The sequence below is a fragment of the Pholcus phalangioides genome, unplaced genomic scaffold (genome assembly GCF_987345545.1).
Source record: "Pholcus phalangioides strain wild (caught in Gottingen) unplaced genomic scaffold, Ppha-v1.0 ptg000009l_1, whole genome shotgun sequence".
Classification (NCBI taxonomy): domain Eukaryota; kingdom Metazoa; phylum Arthropoda; class Arachnida; order Araneae; family Pholcidae; genus Pholcus; species Pholcus phalangioides.
The window spans coordinates 21,068,343-21,095,131 of NW_028301602.1; the positions used below are offsets into that span (position 1 = coordinate 21,068,343).

At 36.6% G+C, this 26,789-nt stretch overlaps 1 protein-coding gene across 1 annotated transcript; it reads left to right on the forward strand.

The window, feature by feature from the left end:
* The first annotated feature begins 7,942 nt into the window (after positions 1-7,942).
* CtsF (Cathepsin F) lies at positions 7,943-26,380 on the forward strand. The gene is made up of 12 exons (XM_089235751.1): positions 7,943-8,304; positions 11,141-11,245; positions 16,534-16,629; positions 16,997-17,078; positions 17,468-17,581; positions 17,680-17,925; positions 21,019-21,099; positions 22,621-22,740; positions 23,027-23,091; positions 24,210-24,303; positions 25,334-25,407; positions 26,074-26,380. The coding sequence occupies exons 1-12, from the start codon at positions 8,119-8,121 to the stop codon at positions 26,146-26,148; spliced, it is 1,338 nt and encodes a 445-aa protein (XP_089091877.1). The 5' UTR covers positions 7,943-8,118; the 3' UTR covers positions 26,149-26,380.
* The last annotated feature ends 409 nt before the right edge of the window (positions 26,381-26,789 follow it).

Consider the following 26,789-nt stretch of genomic DNA (forward strand, 5'->3'; position numbering starts at 1 on the left):
TCTGCTGACGTAATACTTAAATGTCTCCCATAGAGAGTAGGGTTGCGAGCTTACGGGTTCGGCCAACCATGATTATCGTCAGAAATGTTTAGTGAACAAATCTGAATTAAACAAATTGAATTAAATTTAAAATGTCTAAATTCACTTTTAAATAATTTAAATTCAATCGAAGTGAATCTAGTCATTGTGAAAACTAGAAATTTCACTTCTATCGCACGAGATTCTCACGCAAATATTTTTTTTTTTTTCAACTGTATTGCATTGTTTAAAACTATCGCTTTTTTATGGTATTGAGTGTTTGAATTTATTCATTCCAACAGTTGAAATCCTTTGCAGCGGAAACATTCCAAAATTTTATTCCGGTACTAGGCTACTAGATATTCGGCTCCTTCCCCCCCCCCCCCCTCCAGAAATTCTCACTTTAGGATAGTAAAGTAGCCGTTTCTTCAACTTCGAGGTGATTTTCGGAATACGGATAGCAGTGCAGAGACCGTGTGACGCCTCGATCCTAGACAAAGACCGCATGAGGTAATACATTCGGGCTCATCTCGAAGAAAATTTGACTCACCGATCACCATTTGGTCATGGACGCCTCTGATAAAGGACACTGCTCAGCAACACTCTCATCGGGCCTGGTGAGTGCCTTGAAGAATGTACACAACGGAAAACTACACCTGAACTCAACAACGCTGAGATTTATTACAATGATCCTGGAAAATTTTAACACCAAGTTGGTAGACCGTTTCCTCACATATGCTGCAGATACGAAAACACGCCGTCTTATAGCCGACATCGATGCTGCTCGTAAAACGGTAACAGAATTAGTCAAGGATAAAGACCTTTCCGAATTTGCCCTATTAGAGGGCCAAAAGCAGCTGCTTCTATTTAAGAACGGAAGTCTGAAATACACGAAGAAAATACCTCGGCAAAAACGGAAAAACGAAATGATCTCTACTTTGTCTTACGTCCCGTCCATCGATGCCACGTACTCGCATTTGTTCTTGGAGTACCCACGCTATTCTGGATCAGCGCTCCATATTGCACCGAGGGAAAGAGACTTACCTTGCTCCACATTCATGTCAGGCCTTACAAGTGCCTTGAAAAGTATTCACGGTGAAGGGTTGAATCTGGAAACCTCTGCCCTGAGATTGTCTTCTCGGATAATGAAGCGGTTCAGCCAAAGGCTTGTGAACTCTTTCCTGCTGCATGCTAATTATGGAAAGAAAAAGCGGACGCTGATTATGGACATTGACTCCGCGCATACAGCTGTTACCACAACGATCTGCGGAAAAGAAACCGTTCGACTAGCTGTACAAGAAGAACAGAAGCAGTTGCTTCTCTTCAGGAATGGTGTCCTCCGGTACGAGTACGAGCGTCCGAGAGCGGAAAGCAAAACTAGCAGCAGGACCAGCACAAACCCGAATACTCTCTCCTATGCACTCTCCGTCGATGCCGTCTTTGCTCACGGATTTCCTGATTTCGAAGTGTCCAGAAGAACAAAGACTATCATCACAAATGTGATCGAAATCTGGTCGCGGGAGATCGCTTGCAGATGCAGCGATTTATCTGCAGAGGACACCGTGATGCCATCTCACGTAAAGAAAGCGATCGATGATCTCCTTCCACCAGTGCTAGGAAAATTCGCTCAAAAAACTGGATTTCAGTTTCTGGTGCTGCATGAACTCGGTCAGCTAGAGGTCAATATAAGTGTAGAAGTTTGGTCAAAACGTACGAACTGTATCGTCCTATATCGTCTCCGAATGAGATCCAAGAAACTAGAGAAACCAGATCGAGTCCACGTTACGTTAAACGCCTGCTAAATATTAATTACCAACTGTGACCTCCGATGAATAAAAAAAAATTAATCTTTCATTCCCAGAGTAGAACCTGTGGTCGTATTATCGGTCAATTTTAAATGATGAGAGCAACTTTTGTGCCCATAAAATGGCTTTCTTGAAACTGTCCATGGTCATGCTGCAATGGTTTGAGTATGACCCCTTTGCGGCACGGAGGTTTTTCGGTACTTCATAGTTCGTACTTTATAGTGGCATTCCCCTACCGCTATTAAGATTACAGGAAGGCCTCTGGATGATATTTATTTATTTTATTTATTATATACAAACCTGTGCAAGGCCAGTAGGCTCTAACTCCACAGGTGCACTATTCAAACAATCAATAAAATTGGAAAGAGACGGCAGGGAACATCAGTACACATTCATACACACGAATATATACAAAGAGAAAAATGCATAAAAGATGACGCCAATAAAAAAAAAAAAATCCCCGAACACAAAACAACAATAAAATAAACATGTTTACACAATAAAATTCAATATATAAATCAGAAAAAAATACATGTATATATATATTTATTTAAAAAAACACAAAAAAAAAAATAAATAAACAAATAAAAAATCATCACATGTAATTCCAAATTGAAATAATCAATAGAACTGATGGGAAAAAAAAAAAAGTTATATAAATAAAACAAGCATATATGCACCAATAAAACCCGACATGAACTAAAATGCATAGCACATTAAAAATGTTGAAAGATCAGAAGCGTTGAGAGAGTGACAGAATCTGTGATATGTAGATGAACATACGAGATCTGGTGGTAATTTGTTCCATACTCTTCCAACTCGGCATCGGAAGTTATAAAATTTAGCATTGTTCCTGGCAGTTGGAATTTTTATTTGTAATGAATGTCTTCTCAGTGATGGTCTGGGATTGATTTCAAAAAATGGAGTTGACTGACCCGTATATACTAAGTTGTGTACAAGTTTGAAGCACAGCTTTAAGTCGGCTTCAAGGCGACGCCATTCTAAAGAGTGGACGCCGAGACATCTCAGCCTTTCCTCGTATGGGCGATGATGCAGACTGCAAAACTGTTTGGTAAATGACTTCTGGACCTTTTCGATGAATTTTATATCTTTCACTTTGTACGGAGACCATATTTGGGCATATAAAAACGGTAAATGCGTGCATGAGTGTAGCGGTATCACATTTTCCATACGCCTTCCGTAGGACATAAGCGCGTCTCGCTTTACACACTACATTCGAATAATGTAAGTCGAAATTTCTGGTATTGCAAATGGTGATCCCCAAGTCAGTGATAGGTTTTGCGGGGTTTTTTTTTTTGCTTTTTTGTTTTTTTACGGTTTAGGGGTTTTGCTTAGGCCGGTATTACACACACACACACACACACTATAAAAATTTGGTAAAAGTACTTTTATAAAAGTTGAAAAATGCAAGCAATAAGAGCATTGGTAACATTCTAGCAAATGCAATCGATCACCAAATACACAATATTGGTTGTATTTTTCGAGTTTTATAAATGAACTTTTATGAAACTTTTATAGTGTATCCCAGCCTTAGAAAAAAAATTCCCAGGTGCCTTCCTGTAATTGTAAGGGAACGTTATTATTAATGAAGTACCGTTTTTATCCACATTTCGATTCCACCTCGACATAGGACCGCAAAGGATTAACAAGTCTTACACCATGGGTGCTCAACCTTTTGGACAGTGGGGACCACTTCATTGGTTTGAAACGTGCCACGGGTTGCTTAAGTCATCTGGGAATGATCCACAAGCCAATTAAGTTATCTGCATATGTGCCACGCCACGAACCACATAATTGACGTGACAATGTGTCGCAGGCCACTCAAGTGATCTAGAACAGTGCCCCAGGTTACTTGAGTGATCTATGTGATAAATGTGCTGCCGGTCACTTAAGTAACGTAAGAATGTTCCACGCACCATTAAGTGATGTGGAGATGCACCGCGGGTCACTTAAGTGTTCTGTGAATTTACCCTAGGTCACTTGAGTGATCTGTAAATTTACTGCTGATTTTTCTTAAATGATCTGTAAACTTTCTGCGGGTTTCTTAAATGATCTTCTAATGTGCCTCGGTTCATTTAAGTGATTTGGAAATGTGTGTCGAAACACCTAAGGAGTCTGGAAGCAGGGCCGTCTTAAGAGCATCATGGGCCTCCGGGCCAATTGGTTTTTTTGAGGCCCTACCTGGTAAATTCTAGTAAATCTTAATCAGATCTCATTTTTATGAGGCCCCTCTACTCTTGAGGCCCACGGGCCGTGCCCCGGTGGGCCCATTCGTTGAAACGGCGAAGTGTGCCGCAGACCACTTAATTGAAGTGAAAATGTACCGCAGGCCACACACGTTACTGACTTAGAACAGCGCTCTAGGTCACTTATGTTATCTGTAAATGTATTGTGGGGTCACTTAAGTGATCTGGGAATGTACCACGGACCACTCAAGTCAGGTATTCTTAACTTATGGGTTGCGACCCAAAGTTGGGTCAAATCTATAGTCAGCACCGTAATCAATATTTGAAGAATAAGAATATCGACTAGATGTTATATTGATGGTGCCTTGAGACCAGGACCAATTCAGGTTTGATTATCAGGAAACCAATTTGTGAATGGAAATTGTGAATCAAGGTTTGCAATCAGTACATTGCTAAATAATTCCCACCCGTAATATATATTGTTTCGATCTGCCGCTGTGGTGGTCGAGTGGTTATAGTGCCGGACTCGTGATGCGAGGATCCGGGTTCGAACCCCACAGTGGTGGTCGGCTGAAGTTGGTTTTCTGTGGTTCCCAACTTCAAGGCGCAAATGCGAGCCGATTTCCCCGTTAAAAAGTCTCGCCACAGAGAGCAACAGTCCTACAACGGTAAATCATTCAACCATAACACTTCACGCATAGTTCGTAAAACTGGGGGCAGATGGCAGATGACAGCACTACACATAACAAGCATTATACAGAAACAAACTATACGTCAGGTTGCAGTACACGCACTTTCCCGCATTTACCGATTCGTGGGGGGGTTCCGCAGGGGGGGGGTGCATGTGTGGTGTAGCAGTAGGAGGTAGGGGCTCGGGGATCCATGATGTTCTTAAGTCAGCCACCTCGTTGGGCAATTTGCCTGTTGTGGCGTTGTGTTTGTATTTGTAAATGATCAATGGTGCAAAATGGGCCATTCGCATATACATTATATTTTTTCAATGGTACTACTGTTGCTTCAAGAGAGAATGTGCCCTCAAGGGAGTGAATCAGATGAGGGAGTACAACTTGTGGCCAATACCGAGACGAGTCACTGACATCACATACCCGCCCTCGCGAGAGTGCAGCAGTCAACTTTTCAGGATGTACAATTTGCGGCATAGAAGAAGGCGATCTGCAATAAACGATCGGTCATCACAGGGCCGTCTTAAGAGTATAAGAGCATCATGGGCCCCCGGGCCAAGTGATTTTTCGCGGGCCCTACCAGACAAATTTTTGAAAATTTCCACCAGATGTCTTTTTTGTGAGGCCCTCTCTTCTCTTGAGGCCCTCGCGCCGTGCCCGGGTGGGCCCATACCTTAAGACGGCACTGGGTCATCACGATAGTGACCATAGATAAGGTACTGAAGACCCGATGACTTCAATCGAACTGATATATGGAAGCAGAACAATATAACAACATGGATGACTGTTATTAGCATATTCACCACGATTCGAAATTTTACATCCCAAGATTATCGACAATCATTCGATTAATTGACGATTGCTAGATTCTTTATGGGACGGACGGCTATGTATAGGTACACCATCATCTTATAATCATGTTTTATAATTTTGAGGACAATCATGTTTATAATTTTGAGGACAATCATGTTTATAATTTTAACAATACCTCCCCTCCCCCTCCTGCAGACCGAGTGTTTGCAACCGATCTTATATACAGCCAGCAGCTGGAAATTGTTTAATCACTGATGTTGCAAGATAAAAAGAAAGTTGAATACAGAATCTCTCCACTACCATAATACGATGAGTAAAGTATTGGGGGGTTTCCATCGGCTTCTAACGACGAACCGATATGCTTTGATGACAAATACTCCAGTCATTTGCGAATCCATTTTAGAATTTTATCCGGCTATCAAAGTAATTAAAAAATATTTCGATGCCACAAAATGCATGTATGACGTGAAGTTCAATGGCAATATCTATACGAAATAGAATCGAGAATACTACGAATATCGATTAATGTCATAAAGATCTCTGCAGCGATCGAAGTAAACGTGTTCAAATTATTTCATCGATGTTTTCCGTTCCAATATTTAGTCCTCAAAAAAAGAGTGATAAAACTGTTTTACGGCATGCTAACGTACTTCTTATTCTTAACGTACCATATAGAGAAAAAAGCTCGAGGGGATAAATAAGAGTGCGGGTAAATATAATGCTTTCGAGTGTTGAAATGCTATTCAACGCATTCAATACACCTCATTTCTTTCCCTTCCAAGGAATTTTCGGTCTCTTCAGAAACGGACATTAGGTTTTTTGTTAAAGATCTTTTTATTCTTTATCGACATTTTTTTTTTTTTTAGATTGGACAAAGAATATATAAGAAGATGCCACCATTTACTACCAGCCCGGTGCTTTTCAACCACAAGGCTCGGTTGAGTTGCAAGTCATATTTATTGCTGTCACCAGTGTATGAACTTTCAGAGCTCTTCAACTTATGATGGATAATTTCGCTGCGACGTATAGCAAGGTAAGAAAAATTGTCTTTATGTTTTTATTGTAAATTCTTATGTGTGATTTCATAGGGCAGTGAATATAAATGACTCCATAAATTATATAATTGTGTTTTACACAAACTTTAATAAATTTAAATTTTAACCTTGTTATTTGCGTTTCATTCTTCTGTAATATTTATCAATTAACGATAATACACGGTGCTGCCCGGGTTTTCTCAATACACTGGGAGCATTAGAGATGTAGCAAACCATTACAAAGGAATAAACATGCCTGAAACGCATTGTATGGGAACGACCAAAGTTAAACATTCAAAAAGCCATTCTTGTGACTTACTAAACATTGTTCCCCGACAGTTTTTCGATCAGGCAGTTTGATTTCAATCAGTTTTGATTTCAGGCATTTGTTTCTTAAAGTGATCTATCATTTTTGTTGGGTGGAGTTTGGTGTATAAAGGGCTGCAAAACTAGGGGGGAGCAGGTGGGTCTGGTTTTCCTGGCGCTGGACCAGAAAGGGTGCCGAATTCACCCTTTAACTGCTTCTTCTACATGCAAGGGGTGCCAAAATTCCGGCTTGCCCCGGATGACAGAGTATCTACATAGTTGCGGCCGTGGGTCAATATACAAAATTTGGCGATGTTATATACGAACTTATCTATGGGATATTAAAACGAACTGATAATTTCGAAAATATAAAACTATGTGTGTATGTACACTGTACATAATGGGAAGAATCATAATTTTAAAAATTAGGAAATTAGGGGGAAGTGATTCTTTGATTTTTAATAAATAAATTGTATCTTGAATTCAAAATAAATAATTTTTATGGAGTCGTGTAAATTATTTCATTACTACAAATAGTTTTATTCCAAAAGCAACAGATAACCCCCCGGGGGTCTATATTTGGTCCGCGGGCCAAGGGCCTTTATGCGAGTTATCATTGTATGGCTTAGAGGGTAGGTCGCAATGAATTTATTAAAGATAAATATTTGCGTTGAAATTAACAGAAATTGATTATAATAACATGTAAAGGTATTTTCTTCCGAAATTTCAATTTAAAAAAAAAAAATTTGCATTAAAAAAATAAATTTCTGATCGTGGGAGGGGGCACGAGCTCCCCTATGCCCATCCCCCCTCCCTGTTTATGTCTCTGATCCCCACCAATATGAGTTAGGATTCAGAGGGGGGGCAGAGCTGATGACGAAATTTTGCTAACTAGTGGGGGTCAAGAATGCCTAAAAATTTGCTTACGTTATATTTGAAAGGCCCCCCTCTAAGGTTAGAACCCATGTATTTTTCTGGAGGAAGTATGGTCACATCTTCAACAGAATTTTGTTCGCTGTAGGCGAAAAGACCAAATCATAGAAAATAACCAGAGTAGTTACTAGATATGCTGTTTGGTGGCGCTGCTCAACGAAAACAAAACATTGAAGTGATGTTTTTTGATTTTGTAAACTGATAGGAGGGACGTTGAAAATTATATAAATAAAAGGGTTTTGAGACCCTTTCGTGGCAGTCGCGGAGTGTGTGATATTGGTAGAACTTGTATTTTACGAGAAATTATACAAAAAAGAAGATGAAGTGGGTTTTGGTGGTGCTCGCCCTGACTGTTGTTGTTGACGCAGTGGGACATTGGAGAGAGATCCCAGTGGACCAGGAAAATGTCAAGAAAGTGGCCGATTTCGCTTCGAAATCTCTCTCCCAACGCATGAACAGCGCCTACCATTCGAAACTGTTCAAGATCCATGAAGCGAGGCAACAGGTACGATATCAATATAATTGCTTTCTCGAACATTTTCAAATTTAACCCTGGGTATAACCCAGGGCCTGTTTCCCGCGTAGGCAAACGGGGCACTTGCCCCAAAATGACTTTTGCATACTACGCACAGCCAACATGCCCCCCCCCCTCCGTCTCTTTCACCTGCTTATGCCTCTGCCTCAAAGAAGATTACTTATAACTGGCCCCTAAAATGAATATTGGCTCAGGGCTCGTACCTATGAGGATCAAGACTTGGGTATAATATAGGGCGAGGCTATATTTGCACATGATCATCGTGAGCATTATGAGTGCATGTGTGGAAATTCATTGCCACCAACTCACCGCCGCACAATTCACCACCAGGAAAGTTAACCAGCAAACAGTTCGTCACCTGTGAGTGTGTGAGAGCTATCGCATGAGTGGGTGAGTGACTGTATGAATGGGTAAGTGAGCCAGTGACTGTATGACACGAGTGTGTATCACACAGGCAAACTCTGGTGTATTTTAAAAATACACTAGAGAAAAAATAGTTCAAACTTTTGCCGATAGGGACACTGCAAACTAGTCTGACAGAAGTGATTGTATCTGAATCTTTCTTCGGTCAATTCTGTGCCCGAAACATTCATTAAGCTTCAGCTGGCAATTCGTGGCTGAAGTACAACAATGTCACCAAGTCTTCACACCATTGTGACTTGATAACGTTGTAAATCTTCATCTCCGGTTGAAGGTCGGAAATATGCAGAGGCTTCTGGACTCTGCTGTGAAGGTAATGGCTCCTGTGGAATTAAGGAGCTAAGATATTTGTTAGCGAGGAAAGATGTAGGTATATTTTGCATCTTCAAACGTTCTTAAAATTCATAGAACCCTGGGGGAGAGCACTTTCTGCTTTTCTTGAACGTTATATAAATGATAATATATTTGATTTCACTATAGGGGCTGAATTTTGAATTTTAATCTCAACTTTGTCATTAACATTTATACCAGCTCTCTTCATTTTGTAGCTAAGGTATATCAGGCACGAACCTTTTATAGCGTTTAGGTACTGCCAACGTAACTTCATTATATATATTTCCTGGAATATTTTTTGAAAATTCATCCTCTTTAGTATCCATGGTAACCCCTGAGTGATTCATAGGGGCTTTGAATCAAACGAGTATATTGAGTCAAAAGAGAACCTAATAATTTCACTTTTTGATCATATGGAATTTTCTGTTCATCATTCATAAATAAGGCAATTTCATTCTCGATTCTGTTTTCAGGTCTGCATTGAAACTTTTGAGAATATGTGAAATCCGTGGGAACTAGAGCCCATCATTAAATTAATTTTCTAACGGTTCCCCCAACAGTAGATAAAACTGCTGGAATCGGAAATGGAAGAAAGCCACCACTCTGATTAATATATGTCTTTTGACTTTATTTGAGAGTGATCTGGAAGCTAAATCACATATCACTTTTTTATGCCTTCTCAGTTTATAGACATTCACTGGCAAAACACTTCGCAACATGTTATGACACAAAGCCATTTTCAACTGATCGGGGGACATTGTTTCAAAATAACTTTTCTTTGACTTGGAGAACTTTTTGATATAGAAAGAAATCAATAGTTCTTTTATACAAATACAACGCCACAACAGGCAAAATGCCCAACGAGATGGGTGATAAAAAGATGCCCATGAAAATATGGATGTCATATATTTCAAAAATACAGCAACCCAATTAAAAATGCAATTAACACAAATTATAAACAATACATACACATGATAAAATATTATACAATGCCCATAAAGAATACTTATGGTTGTCTAATGCCATGGTTGTTTGATGGTTAATATATGGTTGTTTGATATTATTCATTTTGGAATATACACCAAATGAATCCCTTTATCGTCAGCAAAACACGAGTCTCGCAATCTTGAAACTTCCACACTTTGAGGATGACAGTCCACAACTAAATGGCCATAACTCTTTGCAACCGCCTTCTTATAAGAATCCCAAAAATAATCAAAATTTTGAGGAGAAGCTTGCTTGCCAAAACTTACTATATTGCAGCAATCACGTTTATTTTGAAATAATATTATGTATGACTATTCAAATTAATATCCTTGCATTATTTTATTTTTTGGAAACAAGTTTTGTAAAATCAAAATTAATGCTAATCTCTTACGGTGATGAGAATTCACCGTGAATAACTGAGAAATTTTCCCATCAATTTTAGACATTAAATCATCGATTGCAATCAAATTCCAATTTTCAAATGATTCTGGAATTCTGAATAACACCCTAATGCATTTTTCACCAAACACATTTTTATGAATCATTGACTTTGCTAGAGTTGTTTTACCCAATTGTGAACAGCAGCAAAGAATAACCATAGATGGGTGTTTAAATTTACCATCATCAACTTTCACATTTGTTATGGACATCGCCTGAAGAGAAGGATATTATACTACTTGAAACTTGATATAGTCGAAGTCATAACTAAGGAAATTAAAAACGAAATCCTTCTTTGTAAACTTCAATTAGAGAAACTAGTTCTTCACTAAAAGAATGAAGGAGGTTGAGATGTGATGTGATAGTCTCTTCATCAAATAAAAAGTAGCAATGCTGGAATTAAATGAAGAATTTATAGAACATCAAACGCGAAATCTTTTTCCCTGATGTTGATAGTGGTCCAGAGTCGAACCAGCCTATATTACTTAGTTCGTAAAATCAACAAAAGTTTGTAAATGGGAAAGATGTTTGAAGAAATATTATATTGTTTGAGATTAGTTCATGAAATTGAGCATCTACTGGACTAGTCCACATATTAATAGTTGTTTTTTTTCTCTTCGATTTACAGGTAGTTGCTGGTTTGAACTATAAGTTAAAGCTGACCATGGGAATGACCAATTGCAAGAAATCAAGTGTGCATTATGAAGAAGTATATAAGTGTGATTTCCAAGATGTAAGAGCTTAATTCTTATATGTATATTCAGCTTTAATAGGTTAAATTTCATTGTCTTCTAATAGAGGGGATTTCATTCTTCATCCGTGTAGCCATGGAAGTTAGCACTGATATAATAATTGAGACTAAGAGATTAAGATTTAATAATTATGTCTTAGAGAATAAATTGCTGTGAGACCCCCATAAAACAATTAATTTCATGACTAGAGTTCTGTTCATTCATTAATATCGGAACGAAATGGTTTAAAAAACATTTAAATACAGATGAAAAACAAATTTCCTAAAATTCTATAATCTGATAGAGCAAAAAATGAAAATTTACTTATAACAAGAAGTCAGTTATAGCAACAAGTTCGTCTTCGCCGTCGTTGGGAACGGACGTGCTATTATCGCGCTCCGCTCACCGACACGCCAGTGCGCCATTTTGTGTCTTTCTTTGTGTTTTTCTTCGTTCTCGTGAGTTTTACTTAGCGTGTTGTTTATTGTTGGGTCATATTCTGCGGTGATTTTCTTTTTTTTTAGCGCACGTTGGATTGTGAGATAAGTGGTTTTTTTTTATTATATTGCTCTCATTTATTTTAAATTTTCGTTGTGTATTTTCGATCGACTTATATTTATTTTTCTCGTTCGCATTTCATTTTCGTTGTTTTTTCGCCAGGTTCGCTCGCTTCTTGGATATAAGTTCGTAGGTTTTGGACGTTAGTGTTAGCAAACAGTGTATACTTTTTCCCGGGTACTCTCAATAACGTTGTTTTCCTTCCATTTGGGCCTATTGTTGTAGTGTTAGTGTTTTGAGATAGTTAGCTAATTCTAATAAGTATAAATTGTACTTCGTAGCTTAATACTTTTTTAGAGGGTGTTGTATTCTTTATATATATATTTATTTTATTCTTCGTGATTTAGTGCTGAGCATTCTACTTTACGTAATTTTTTCGTATAATCTCTTACGTATATTTTGCATAGTAATGTATTTTACATTATTTTAATTTCCAGTTAACGTTTCTCATTTTCGTATTGTTAAGTATTATTATTATTATCTAGCTTTAGCAATAGTGTTAGTATGCCTCGACCTCGACTAGTGTTGTGTAGAGCTTGCGACGGGAGGTTTCCCTGGTCTAGGGGTATAGTAGCTGATAGTTTCAATTGTAAAGGGTGCTTGGATAGAAAAAGGCTGGAACACGAGGTCGAAGCTTTACGGGAAAAAGTTAGGGTGCTAGAGGGTCCGGTTATAACGGACCCTCTGGTCGTCGAGCCACCTGTTGATGAAGAAGCAATCTCCACGAACAACGACATTTTAGAGGGCGAATGGGTGGTCGTGGATGAGGTAGAGGGGGATAGTGATAGGGGTTTAATCATCGGCGATTCTATGGTTAGGGAACTTGGGAACCGAGTGTGTAGGGATTTTCGGGGTTTCGAGCGCTGTTGTCTTCCTGGGGGGAAGATTGGCAACATTCGAGACGTTTTTCATCGCCGAAAGTTGCCCTTGCGGGTGATTCTGTGGGTGGGAACAAATCAGGTAGGAGCGAATATTAGTGAGTCTCTGTCAGAATACCGGGATTTACTATTATCCGCTAGGGAGGGGGGTTCAGATGTGGCAGTGATTCCAGTGCTGCCAAGGGGTAGTAGGGGATATAGGAGTAGGATCCACCAATTCAATATAGGCCTGAAGGACATTTGCTCCTCACTTGGGGTCACGTTCTTGGAGCTTCCCGCATTTACCGATAGGTGGCTTCGTTCGGATGGGATCCATCTAAATAAGAGAGGGGTCTGGGAGGTTTACGATAGTCTTAGGTCAGGTTTTTTACTCCCAGACCACGTAGTCGGGAATGCGGGTTAGTTAATGATAATCACAACAGTACTGACGGGGAATTACCCACCTCTGACTTGGATGGCTTCTCGATTGACAACAAACCACCGGGCAAATTAAAATGTGTGTTAATAAATGCCAGGAGCTTGGGTAACAAGAAAGATTTTTTAGAAACTATGATAGTTGTGGAGGACTTGGATCTTATAGCCATTACAGAATCTTGGGCAAACGATGGGGATGAATCTTTCTTACACATCTCCGGATACGATACTTTTTTGAGAAATAGATCTGATAGGAAAGGGGGTGGAGTGTTGATATACGTGAAATCATGTTTGAAGGCTAGAGAGTGTAACGTGCAGAGAAGTGATATTGAAACCATATGGGTTGAACTTGAGAACAAAAGACGTCATAAGCTTATTGTTGGGGTTTGTTACAATCCACCGAATAGGGATCAAAACTATATCGCCAAAATGCATGATGAAATTTCCTACATGTGTAAGCGAAAGAGGGTTCTCATACTAGGGGATTTCAATTACCCGGGTATTGATTGGGAGAACCTTTCATCTGGAAATCAGTATGAAAGAGACTTTCTTAAGTTGGTGCTCGAAATTTTTTTGTATCAGCATGTATCAGAAGCCACTAGGGGTACTGCTATTTTGGATTTAGTTCTTACTAGTTCTGAGGATCTAGTTGAACATGTTTCGGTGGGGGAAGAGTTTTCTTCCAGTGATCATCGTATCGTCAGATTTCTCTGTAACTTTTCCTCGGGTAAGGTTGATAACAAAAGACTGGTTCCTTGTTTTCGGAGAACTAACTTTGATGTTTTGCGAAGAAGGTTAGCGGAAGTTTTCAAAGACCGGTTGGAATCAGTAGGGGTGGTAAGTCAATGGGAAGAATTTAGTACAAAGCTGTCCTCTGTTTTGCACGACGTCATACCCTTTGTTCGAAAAAAGCGTGTTTGTACATCACACCCTCTATGGTTCACGGATAGCGTGCGGAACCTTTATCTTGAAAAGAAAAGAGCATTCAGAGAGTATAAAAGTAGACGAGGTGACCTATCATTGTTTACTGATAAAAGAAGACTGTTGAAGAAAGCGATAAGGGATAGTAAAAAGCAAGTTGAATCTAGGTTGGCAGATAACATTGGCTCTGACCCAAAATCATTTTTTCGATACGTCAATAATGGATGTAAGGGGACAGTTGGCCCCCTCTCGATAGGAGGCTCAAAAGTAGAGAGCAATGTAGGCATGTGTAGTGCTTTCAATGACTTTTTCGCGTCGGTTTTTAATGGAGATAATGATATTCGATATACGGGTGTTGCATGGGGTAATAAAACGCTCAACGATATTCATGTGGAAGACGTGGAGGTCCTAAATCTTCTAAGAAATGTATGTGCAAGCAAAGCACCAGGACCAGATGATATCTATCCCAGGGTTCTCAGGGAAGGTGCTAATGAATTGTTGGGGCCAGTCGCACAGATATACAGGAGTAGTGTTGCTGAGGGTATCGTCCCGAGAGATTGGAAACTGGCTAACGTTGTTCCGATATTTAAGAAGGGTAGTAGAGAAGTGGTGTCTAATTATCGTCCAGTGAGTTTGACGAGCTCCCTCTCGAAAATTTTGGAAATTATCATCAAAAGGCAGTTTGTGAAGTGGATAGACGAGAATAATGTATTGTCGGATAATCAGCATGGGTTCAGGAAGGGGAAGTCATGTGTAACTAACCTCCTTTGCTTCTATGATTACGTGACTAAGGCTTTGGGTAAGAGCAAAAATGTCGACGTTGTTTACCTTGATTTCCAGAAGGCATTCGATCGGGTCCAACATGGCAAACTCTTGAAGCGTTTACACGAGATTGGAATAGGGGGCAACTTGCTGAATTGGATAGAATCGTGGTTAAGAGATAGGTCGCAACGAGTTATGGTGAACGGGGAATTCTCTGGTTGGACAGACGTCACAAGTGGAGTTCCTCAGGGAAGTGTCCTTGGCCCCATACTTTTTTCACTTTTTATCGATAAACTCGATCAGGGTATCGATGGAATTACTAGCAAATTCGCAGATGATGTGAAGCTAATGGGGGTAATCGGGAATGAAAGCGATAGGGAGTTGCTCCAGACCAACTTAAACAAGATTGCAGCATGGGCAAATGAATGGAGCATGACGTTTAGCGTAGATAAGTGCATGGTCGCTCATTTTGGTTCGAACAACCCACGGTTCTCTTACGAGTTGAATGGTGTCACTATCCCGGATGCAACTAGAGTCACCGATTTGGGAATTCTCATTGACGAGCGACTTAAGTTTTCTGAACATTGTTCAGCGGTTGTCAAAAAATCGAATAGAATGCTTGGTCTCATTTTCAAAAAGGTCTCTTCGCGTTCTCCTAAAGTCATTCTTCCGCTTTTTCGAGGCTTAGTTCGTCCTGGACTGGAGTATGCTGTAAGGTTTTGGAGACCATACCTACAGAGGGACATAGACTTGGTTGAAGGGGTGCAGAGAAGAGCTACGCGTGTCCTTATTGGCACACAGGGCTTGAGTTATGAAGAAAGACTTCATTTTTTGAATATGTTTACATTGGATGAACGCAGGTGTCGAGGAGATATGATCGAAGTGTTCAAAATTTTCAATGGGATGGATAGGATGGACCATGAACTTTTAGTACACCGCCAATCGACTGCTTTTACAAGGGGACACCAGTATCGATTGGTGAGGGACAATGCAAGGTTATGGTGTCGCAGGGAATTTTTCTCCAATAGGGTTGTTAATAAATGGAATAGCTTACCCCCGGAGGTAGTAAATTGTAACACAATTGACACGTTTAAAAAGAAATACGATAAACATGTTGGGGTAAATCGAGAAGCTATCCATTCTTAGAATAAGACAACCATAAGTATTCTTTATGGGCATTGTATAATATTTTATCATGTGTATATATTGTTTGTAATTTGTGTTAATTGCATTTTTAATTGGGTTGCTGTATTTTTGAAACATATGACAACCATATTTTTATGGGCATCTTTTTATCAGCCACCTCGTTGGGCATTTTGCCTGTTGTGGCGTTGTATTTGTATTTGTATTTGTATAAGTTTTGTCGTGATTGTGAACTGTTGTTGTAACAGACTTTTACTGCTTTTTTTCATTATTTTAGAATTAAATTGCAACTGTGATGCAATTTAATTGTATTACAATATTGTATTGCATTACAATATATATTTTCAACAACATCAACCACCTGTGTGTATGCACACTGGAGAAAACAATCATCAAAAAACAGGATAGTGAGATGTAATGAGTAATGACATTATTAGGACATGCATGCAAAAATTGAATATTACATGTATAAATAAAGTCTGTTATATTGGTTGATTGAATGTGTTGGTAAAATCATAAATATATTGCCTCCCTCTGTCAATCATCAGCATATTTTAAGCGTCTTTAAGGAATGTGTTCTTGTTGTACATTTTTTTTCTTAATACATTTTTTAGGGTCTCTATCGTGAATGTGAAGTTATTGTGTACAGGAACTTGGAAGGAGTTTACAAACTAACGCATTTCGAATGTGGAGCTGATGTTGCGAAAAGGGTAGGATCATACTGTAATACAGTATTATTGAAACTTATCACTCGGTTTCATATATTTTGTTTTGTTTTTACCCTTTAATATAGGTAGTATAGTCGAATCCTGTTATAACGAACTCCAAGAGAACGGAGAAATCACTTCATTGTTATGAAATTTCGTTATAAAGGAATTCCAAGTTTTTGCATTGTTCCTATGTAATCTTATCTGGGGGGATTGGAAAAAGAGTTCATTAAAACGGGATTTTTTTTGCTATAACGGTATTCGACTGTATTTCACTATCTGGGCATATTATTGATTTTTGTTGGTTTTTTTTTCAATATTTTATTTATTCAATATCCTATATATTTTTTCAACATTTATTTCAATTCAGGCTTATCACGAAGAGCATTCAGACCGAAAAATGTTTGAGAGTTTCATGTCTCGTTACAACAAAGCTTATAAGAGCCTTGAGGGTAAGAACATTGATTCATTAAATTATTTTCAAAGAGTTTTTTAATATTTTCATAAAATATAATTTTATCAGATATAGTATTCAATAGTATAAACAGTGATATCATGACATTGTTTCTCTCTGTAAAAATATATTATATGACAGTTTAGTTTTTTTTTTTAATTTCAACATTAGTTTGATGCTATCTCATCAGTTTTTTGAATCTGTCTTTTAAGGTAATATTTACTGGGAGGAATAATTAATTCAAATTGTGTTTAAAAAAAATTGTCTTTGTTATTGGTCATGAATTTTTTATTCTTTTAAAAAAAATTTAGATTGTTTTAGCACTTTTAAACTTCTCAATCATAGGTTATAGTTTAGTAACTTAAATCTTTTCCCCTTCCACATCAGAAAAAGAAGAACGTTTCCAAGTGTTCCAAAGAAATCTGAGGAAAATCAAATTACTCAATGACCATGAAAGAGGAACCGCCACTTATGGGGTGACACAATTTGCTGATTTGACAGGTGAGGTTAAGCAGAGGTTAATAATTTCATTAAATTTGAATGTTTATCACTCTATATAAGTGATAATCTAAGCCCCTCCCTCTCTATTTTACTTACAGAGGAAGAATTCAAGAAACACGCACTTGGTCTGCGAATGGATCTGCTTGATGAAAACGAGATAATTCCTGAAGCTGAAATTCCTTCTGAGCAGATTCCAGATTCATTCGATTGGAGAACGCAGAACGTTGTCACAGAAGTCAAAAACCAAGGACAGTGTGGCTCTTGCTGGGCTTTCTCCACCACTGGAAACATTGAAGGGCAGTGGGCTTTGAAGAAGAAAAAGCTTGTATCGCTCTCAGAACAAGGTATAAATTTCAGTTGTCAAATTTTTCTCTTAAATTAATTGCATTAAAAATTGGAAATTATGGGAAATATATAATTAACCCAAACTTATCTGATTTTTCTTTGATTGCATACTGCTAAGCTATAATTTATTTTCACTGGAAAAGAGTTAGGTGTATTACTGTAATTTCAAATAAACAACCCAATGGCATATATATGCCACACTCGGAAAAATAACTGACAGAAAAATGTTTTTGTAGAAATGCAGTGACTTTTTTTATACATGCCACAGTTTCGTGTAAGTCACACTTTATTTTCACCCAAGAACTGTAATGGCATTTACATACACTATGTTTCCAAAAGTCTGTGTCCTTTTTGGGGTTTCAACATTTTCTCGAATTTCTGAAAAAATACTGGGCGAATCGTTCAGAAATTTCAGTCATATAAAACCCTATATTAATCACTCACCATTTCCAGTGAAAATTTAGTCACGAGTGCATTTAGGAGACCAACAAAAGAATTGAATAAGAATAAAACGTTTTTGATCAACCCTGTATCAAAAAAAGTGCAAGTGACTTGTAACTTTGAAAAAATATTGTGTAACTTTGTGCAATACTTTGGTTGATTTTTGTGAGAATAGCATGTATATTCATGAAAATATTTTTTTCTATATGTTTTTTTCTATAAAAATTCCAACTTTTATAGCATGTTTTTTGCTTATGCCATGCAGAGTTTTCAACCAATTTTTACAAAATTCACAGAAAACATGACGCTATACATGAGACATGCTGTATGGAAACTTATAACATGACAAATCATTTTTCAATAAGGTACGAGTATTTTTAGTAAATTATTATTAATTGTACATGTGCAAAAAATATAAATTTCATTTTTTCATAATTTTTTATTGCCAACTTATATGAAAATTCCAGTTGAATGTCATGAAAATTCAGAAAGTCATATACACGATGTTGTGAGCTGTAATTTTAAAACTTGCCGAAAGTAACTGACTAAAAAATGGAGGTGCAGTAGTCCAGGTTGATAAGGTACTCTCCTAAAGTACCAAAGGATGTGTAGACGTGTCGAGAGTTTGATACCCGGTTTGTTTTTGCTAGAAACGTTCCTGATGCAGGGGTACATCAAAAACAGCAGCACCTCAGAAAAAAATTGCTACCGGAGGGAGTCCCTCACACCGATGGGTTAGCGCACCAACTGCTCGGTGAGTATAAAAAAGGCTGACATTCTCAGAATCACCAATAAATTATAGGTCCTGGTCCAATTAGCCCTCTTGTGCAGAAAATGACTGAGATGCGACAAAAATAATCAAATGATCTGAATAATAGATTTTCCACAAATTGGTACATGATTATTTTCTGTTATTTGATTATTTTGAGACTAAGCCCACGTCATTATGCGAATGAGCGAAGACGCTTGTCTGATGCTACGTAAGAGAAATGTTTTAGCATCACGCGTGTATGATGCCAAAACAAACTGAAGTCAAAAATGAAATAACAGCAAACAATCGTCTACCAATTTGTGGAAATATCCCTTATTCATTTATACTTTCAGCAAGTTTTAAAATTACAGCTCACAATATCATGTATATCTTTCTGAATTTTCATGACATGTGACTGGACTTTTTTTATATATCTTTTTCGCTATATATCTGGCAATATATAGAGTTATGAAAAATAAAATTTATATTTCTTGCACTTGTGCAATTAATAGTCATTTACTAAAAATGCTCATATCTCATATTTATACATCATTTATTATATGAGTAGTAAACGATCGCTTTTTAAATTCATACACAGTGTGTTTATGTGTAGTGCTAAGTTTTCTGTAACTTTTATAAAAACTGGTTGGAAACTCTGCGTGTTATAAGCGAAAAAAAATTTGATGAAAATTAGAATTTTTATAAAAAACATTTATATCTGAATATAAATACTCCATTCTCACAAAAATACACAGAATTATTGCACAAAGTTAATACAATATTTTGTGACAGTTACAAATTTTAGATACAGTTACAGTTTTTTTTTTGTCATACTGGGTTGATCAAAACTCTTTTTTTCCTATTTAATTTTTTGTCAGTCCCCTAAATGCACTCGTGACTGAATTTTCACTGGAAATAGTGAGTATAAGGATGGGGTTTACGTGACTGAAATTTCAAAACGATTCGCCTGGTATTTATCTGTTTTACAGATAAATACCATTTAACGACTTTTGGAAAAACAGTGTATAAAATTTAATTTTGTACATTTAACTTATCATTTAGAAATTCTTAGAGAATTTTTAAATTATTTCTGGTTTAAACATTAGGCATTATCCTGAAGTAAAAAATATTTTTGTAAACATAATTACAAATATGTTCAAAAAAGTCATTAGAATATTCTTGAAGTGAAGAAAAAAGTTATGAATAGGTGAGCAAACAAAAACACAAAAAATATGTACAGTAGAGTCTTGATATAATTTGAGTCTCGAAACTTAGAGGTTCCGGACAGAGGCGCTGACATGAAGAAAACATCGGGAGTAGTGCATTGTATTGTATATTCATGAATTATTGTGGAGGAGAGGGGCTCAAATAGCTTCAACCCCAGGTTCCAGATAAGCTGAAGTGTTATAATTTTACAAAATTCCATCTCAAAATCTTTTAGAGCATGTGTCAGCTTCCCTTATAAATAGACCATAGGTCTTAGCAGTTTCTTAATAAATTAAGGGCAAAACAGCTAAGCTTAGATGCCCTCCACACACACACTTTAAATGTTGTTTTCTGTTATTTTACAAATAATCTGAGTTTTCAGTTATTTGAGGTGGTCTATTTTCATTCACCACAGATTATCGAGACTCAAAACTATACCCAATGAAGACTAACATAAGAAAGAGTTGAAGTGCATTTCTCATGCTTAAACATATTTCAGTTCAATTATATTACATTCTTTTTCATCTTCAGCTATAACTTGATAATGGAAAAAAATTACTTTAAAGTCATTATCAGTTTTCCCTACAAGAGATAGTAATGATACAAATCTTAAATAGTTTTAATTTTCATAATGAATTAATGGTGATTTCAAATAATTACCATTGTGAATTTAATTTCTATTTTTTACTTTTAGAACTGGTCGATTGTGACAAAGTAGATCAGGGTTGTAATGGAGGACTCCCAAGCAATGCCTACAAGGAAATACTCAGGCTTGGTGAGCAAAATTGTTTTGTTTTTCTTCTTCGTATTGTTTCCATTGAAGTGGGCATTCTAATTTACTGTATTTGCTCAAATCTACCTCACAAACTTTGTTTCTTACCCCACTACCAATTCTGCATTAATTCAATGGAAATGTCCAATTGTCCAAATGTCCAATGTCCAATTCTGCACCATTCAATATGCATTCAGGTGAGAAAGTTTGATTTTGGAGGAAGAAAGTGCATTAGATGTGGATTGATATGATAATTGGAACTTTTGGAGTCTTAAAAAATATATACAGTAAAACCTGTCTTCAATGGGATCGCAAGGGACAGATTTCTTTCCGTTGAACGCAAGTTTCCACTTAATAAAGGTTCAATTGACAGAATGTTTAAAATTATGTAATGATCTTGTATGCAATTGAAATAAATTAATTGAAAATAAAGTAAATAATGTACATTATTCTCTCTCTCTCTGTCTAATTACTAAATATTTAGGTTTCCCCAGCATCTGTATAAAAAACTTCTGTTTTTCTTCTAAAAAGATGACATTTGCATCTCTTTTTACCTTTAAAATTTTCAATGAGGGTGTCAATACCTGTCATGTCAAGTTCAGTTTGTACTTTGTCATCTATGTTTATGTTACCCTTGCCGCCAGGACTGTAACTAGGATTTTTGTGAGGGGGAACATGATTTTGCCACCCCTACCACTGTAGAATTCAATGACACTTGTAACAGTGATTTTTTTCCCACCTAAAATTTGCCACCCCCTTTGCCTCATATAATCAGTGACTGAGATATAATCAGGCCCTGTTCAGCACTGTGATCACAGAAAGCAGCTTGCATACAATTTTGTAAGTCTTGCATATCATTTGGAAATTCAAACCTTGCACTGATTGCTCCTTTAGAAAAGCCTTGCTTTTTCAAAAAATTTTGCTAGTTTCAGAAAGCAACTGCTTTACTACAAACCACTGCGTCAAGTACAAAAACGATTTTTCCTTAATTTAAGAGTGGGTGATGCAGAATTCATATTGGCAAGCAAAGATTTCATAAAAAATTTTGGTAGAATACTTAAGCATTTTGTATGATCCCTTGGTCAATTGATCGCGAAACACTTGAATTGTTGGTGTGAAATTTTCCGTTAAGTAACAATTTTCCTTTGCATTTCCACGTTAGACAGGTTCTGTGTGGTCCAGGTTTTTTGAATGTGTATTTTGGCATTGAAATCACTGGACCAATTCCCCCCCCCCCCAATTGAAAACAGGTTTTCGTTTAATACAGGTTCCATTAAAGACAGGTTTTACTGTATTTGAACTTTGTTCTTATACTTTAATGATTCAAAATTGTTAATGTTATGAAAATTTCCACGTGCTTTAAATAAAGAAGAAGTCGAAATTAGATTTGTACTGCATGACATGTTATCTTTTTCTTAAATATCATAATTATAATAATTATAACAAGATTTGATGTGGAGTATTTTGATCTGTTGTGAATATGAGTTTTTTCTCATTTGACTTGAATTTTCCTTGTTCCTCAAGGTGGTTTGGAAGGAGAGAAAGATTATCCTTATGAAGGTGAAGATGAAAAGTGTGAACTCAAAAAGCAAGATCTTCGTGTTTACATCAACAGCTCGGTTGCTATATCCAAAAATGAAACCGGTTAGTTCTTGTTCTTTTTTTTCCCCTGTACCCTTCGAAATTAATAGAATTCATAATACAATAATAGCATGAATCTCAAAAAAAAATTGAATTATTTTTGTTTTCCCTGTGATGTATGACAAAAAAATTATTTACTTCTCGTTTTTACACGATTTTTTTGCAATTGTTGAAAAAATTCTGACTTTTATTTCTCACGTTTATGCAAAGACATTTCATTCACATTTTACTTTTACACTTTTTTACAAAAAAAAATTCATGAATTTTTCTGCTTCATTCTTTTCTCAAGACATGGCTCAGTGGCTGGTAAAGAATGGACCAATTTCAATTGGAATTAATGCAAATGCCATGCAAGTAAGTACTGCTTAGTGTCATTTATCATAATAGTTATCGAGCTCTCCAGTAACGGTAAAACAGAGCTGCAGCTGGATATTTGTTCATTCGAAGAATCATCTGTCTATCATTGTGTTGAATGTTTCTTCCGCTTCCATCAAATAGTGGAATCTTGATAACTTGACTACCTCAGTAACTTGACATCTATTATACCCATGGTTGGCACAATGCTAAATTTAATGGTGGTTCCCCTCCCTAACTCAATACAAGATGACCAAATCCTGCTTAAGCTGACTATGATTTGTACTATGTTATCGCAACTGCTTTTCAGAAATAGCCCTTTTTTTATCAGTTCAAAAAATTTTACGACATCACTCGTGTTTCAAAAATTCTGTTTCATTGTTTTCTATTTATTTGTCGAGATTCTCCTTCACATTGAGGATAGGGAGTTACTTCCCGTACTTCCTGCTGTTTGGAATTTGAAAACTGGACCTGTAGACTATGAAAGCCACAGATGTGACTGGTTTCTGAAATTTTTGAGCAAGAGATGGTTGAAAAAGTTAGCTAAATCAATAATATTTTAAAAGAGGAAGTGAAAGTTTTACTTATTTTGGACAATTTTATTGCTTATTCATAAAAAAAAGATCTTCCAGCAATGGAAATAAAATGTTTCTGTTTAATTCTGGATTATTTTCAATATGGAAACTTTTCATAGAAAATTGCAGATCAAAATATTTTATAAATTTGTAGATTCAATATAGAATTTTTCAATTATTTACAGGTATATATACATGCATTAACTGTTTTTTAAAAATCATTGAATGTCAGATGAAATAAAATCTTGCTAACATGACTCCCACTTAAGTCCACATGTTTTTCTATCCCCTTGGAGTGTCAAGTTATTGAGGTTCCACTGTATTTGCATATTTTGGAATGGTGGACAATCCACAAAGTATCTGATGATGATGTCGACTATGGGAGAAATATTTAAATTTATGTTGGTCCAATAACTTGAAAAAAAAAACTTTATTGTTTGCTCTACATTGCCCATTCTATTCATTCAAAATTATTTTTTAAGTAAACTTGAAAAAAAGAAAAGATAAAAAAAACTTGGTTTATTAAGTTCTCTCTTCTTTCAGTTCTATTTTGGAGGAGTCTCGCATCCATGGAAGTTCTTGTGCAATCCAAATAACCTTGACCATGGTGTGTTGATTGTGGGTTATGGTGTGCATAGTAAGTGAATTTCAAGTTTTTCCTCCACAAACATAAACTAATAAGCAGCAAAAGACTTTTAAAATATATAGAAAACTATTCTGAAAATTTTAATATCTTTGATGATCATTTATCATTATACCCAAGTCTGTAATGGTTTTTTTTTTTGTTAATCATTGTGTATTTACTATTCTTTTCCTTGTTTTCTGCTGCCCAGAACCATTATTACAAATACAAAAGCCACAACAGGCAAAATGCGCAAGGTGGCTGAAGAAAGATGCCCATAAAAATATGAATGTCAAACATAAGTAAAATACAACCCAAAACGAGAACAATCATCACGAAAAACTATACACTAAAATAAAAGCTAATGATTATGATAAAATAAAATACACTGCCCACATAAAAAATTATGGTTGTCTTATCTAAGTACGGATAGCTTCTCGATTTATCCCACTATGATTGTCATACTTTTTTTTAACGGATCAATTGTGGTAGAATTCAGAACTCCCAATGGTAAGCTGTCCCATTTATTCACAATCCTATTAGAGAAAAATTACCTGTGACACACACCACAACCTGGAGTTGTCCCTGAATGATACTGTTATCCTCTTGTCGAAACAATCAATTGATGGTGGTATTAATAACTTGTGGTCCATCTTATCCATTCTTTTTGAAAACTTCAATCATATCTCCCTGACACCTGCATTCTTCCAATGTAAACATTTTATCAAGTCTCTTGTCATAGCTCAAGCCCTGTGTACCAGCAAGAGTGCATGCGTTGCTCTTCTCTGCACCCCCTCAACCATGCCTGTGTCTCTCTGTAGGTATGGTATCCAAAAAACCTTATGGCATACTCCAGTCCAGGAAGAATTAAGTCACTGAAAAGTGGAAGGATCACTTTAGAAGAACTTTGTAGTCTTTACTATGGCTTTTCAAGCAGAATCCACTATATTTAGAAATAATGTTCATATAAATATGTAGATCATAGAAAATGCTTATCATTGTTGATTCATTTCTTTTCTAATCTGTTATTTAATTTTGTTTTCAGCTTATCCGCTATTCCATAGAACTATGCCGTTCTGGATCATCAAGAACAGTTGGGGTGCTTCTTGGGGTGAACAGGTAAGAGATGTTTTTGAACCTGTAGAATATGCATTCACTCAAAAAAAATTATATATATTAATATTTTGAACACCAATAGAGACGGGATGCTGTAGCCCAGGTCGATAAGATACTCGCCTAAAGTACCAAAGGATTGAGTTTTACCCATAGCTGCATCCCCATAAGCTGTTTCTAACATCCCAACAGTTTTTGGTGCTTTTTTTCCGCAGCAGGAAGCGAAACTTCACAGCCCTGCACTATTCACAAAAATCTGCTATGAACAAAAAACTAGGAACAAGCTAAACAGCTTCCACAAAAAAATTTCACGAATTCCTAACACAACCTTTCCAAGCAATGGTACTTGCCACATTGTCTCAGGATAAGTGGCTTTGAGATTACCTTGCAGGAAAACCGTGTACTACGGATGCTCTTCTTACCACAAGGCGATTCCAGGTACTCCCCTCATTAATTTGAAAGCTCAAGCCTTTTAAATGAGGAATTACATAATTGATTCTTCGAATATCTCAAAGGTATATAAAACAGATATTACACACACACATTCTATACAAGATGCATTGCATTAAAAAAAAATTCAGTCTTACTCAATTGTCAGTGGCTTTAATCATCAAAATCTACTTTTGTATGGTATAAAATTATTCATCACTCTTTTTTCTGTTTCATATATAGGGATACTACAGAGTTTACCGAGGTGATGGGACATGTGGAGTCAATATGATGGCTACCTCTGCTATCATTGATTAGATCAGTGCATATTTTTTCATCAATAATATTTTGGGAAATTTTATCATTGATTTGTATCCATACAAAATTGTGTCTCAGACTTTCTGCGTCATTAGAATATAGCTGTTGATACACTAAGAAAGATTTTATAAATAGTTTTTTATGCTGTTGTGTTTGTTAGATGATCATAAGAAAAAAAAGTGTTAACATCCGCCATTTGTATTAAATCACAATAAAACTGGTTTTTGTTTTACTGATAGTAAAATTTGTTTTAATTACATTATTTGTTGTGAAACAATTGAACTCTTTATGGGTGTATTTTAGTGTGGTACCCAAGCAGAATATCAATCGCCATAAACCGGTTTACTACCGCCCAATTTCTTTCACTTTTATCGCACATATGGTAAACTTTCATGGAAATAATATCTGCAGTAAACAGTTTCAGCAAAGTTCGTATCATAGTTTCCATGTTTTTGGCATTTAACCAGTGGTTTTTGCTCCAAACTGTGATCATAGAGAACATTCTTTTCGAAAACCTTTATTTTTGCAATACTTAATGTTTTTGGATATATTTTCAGGACAATAGTTTCTAAAAACTTAGTGCTGGCCAGTAATCAAGCTTTCAATTCATGGATATTACTGTGTGATAAAACTTTTATAAG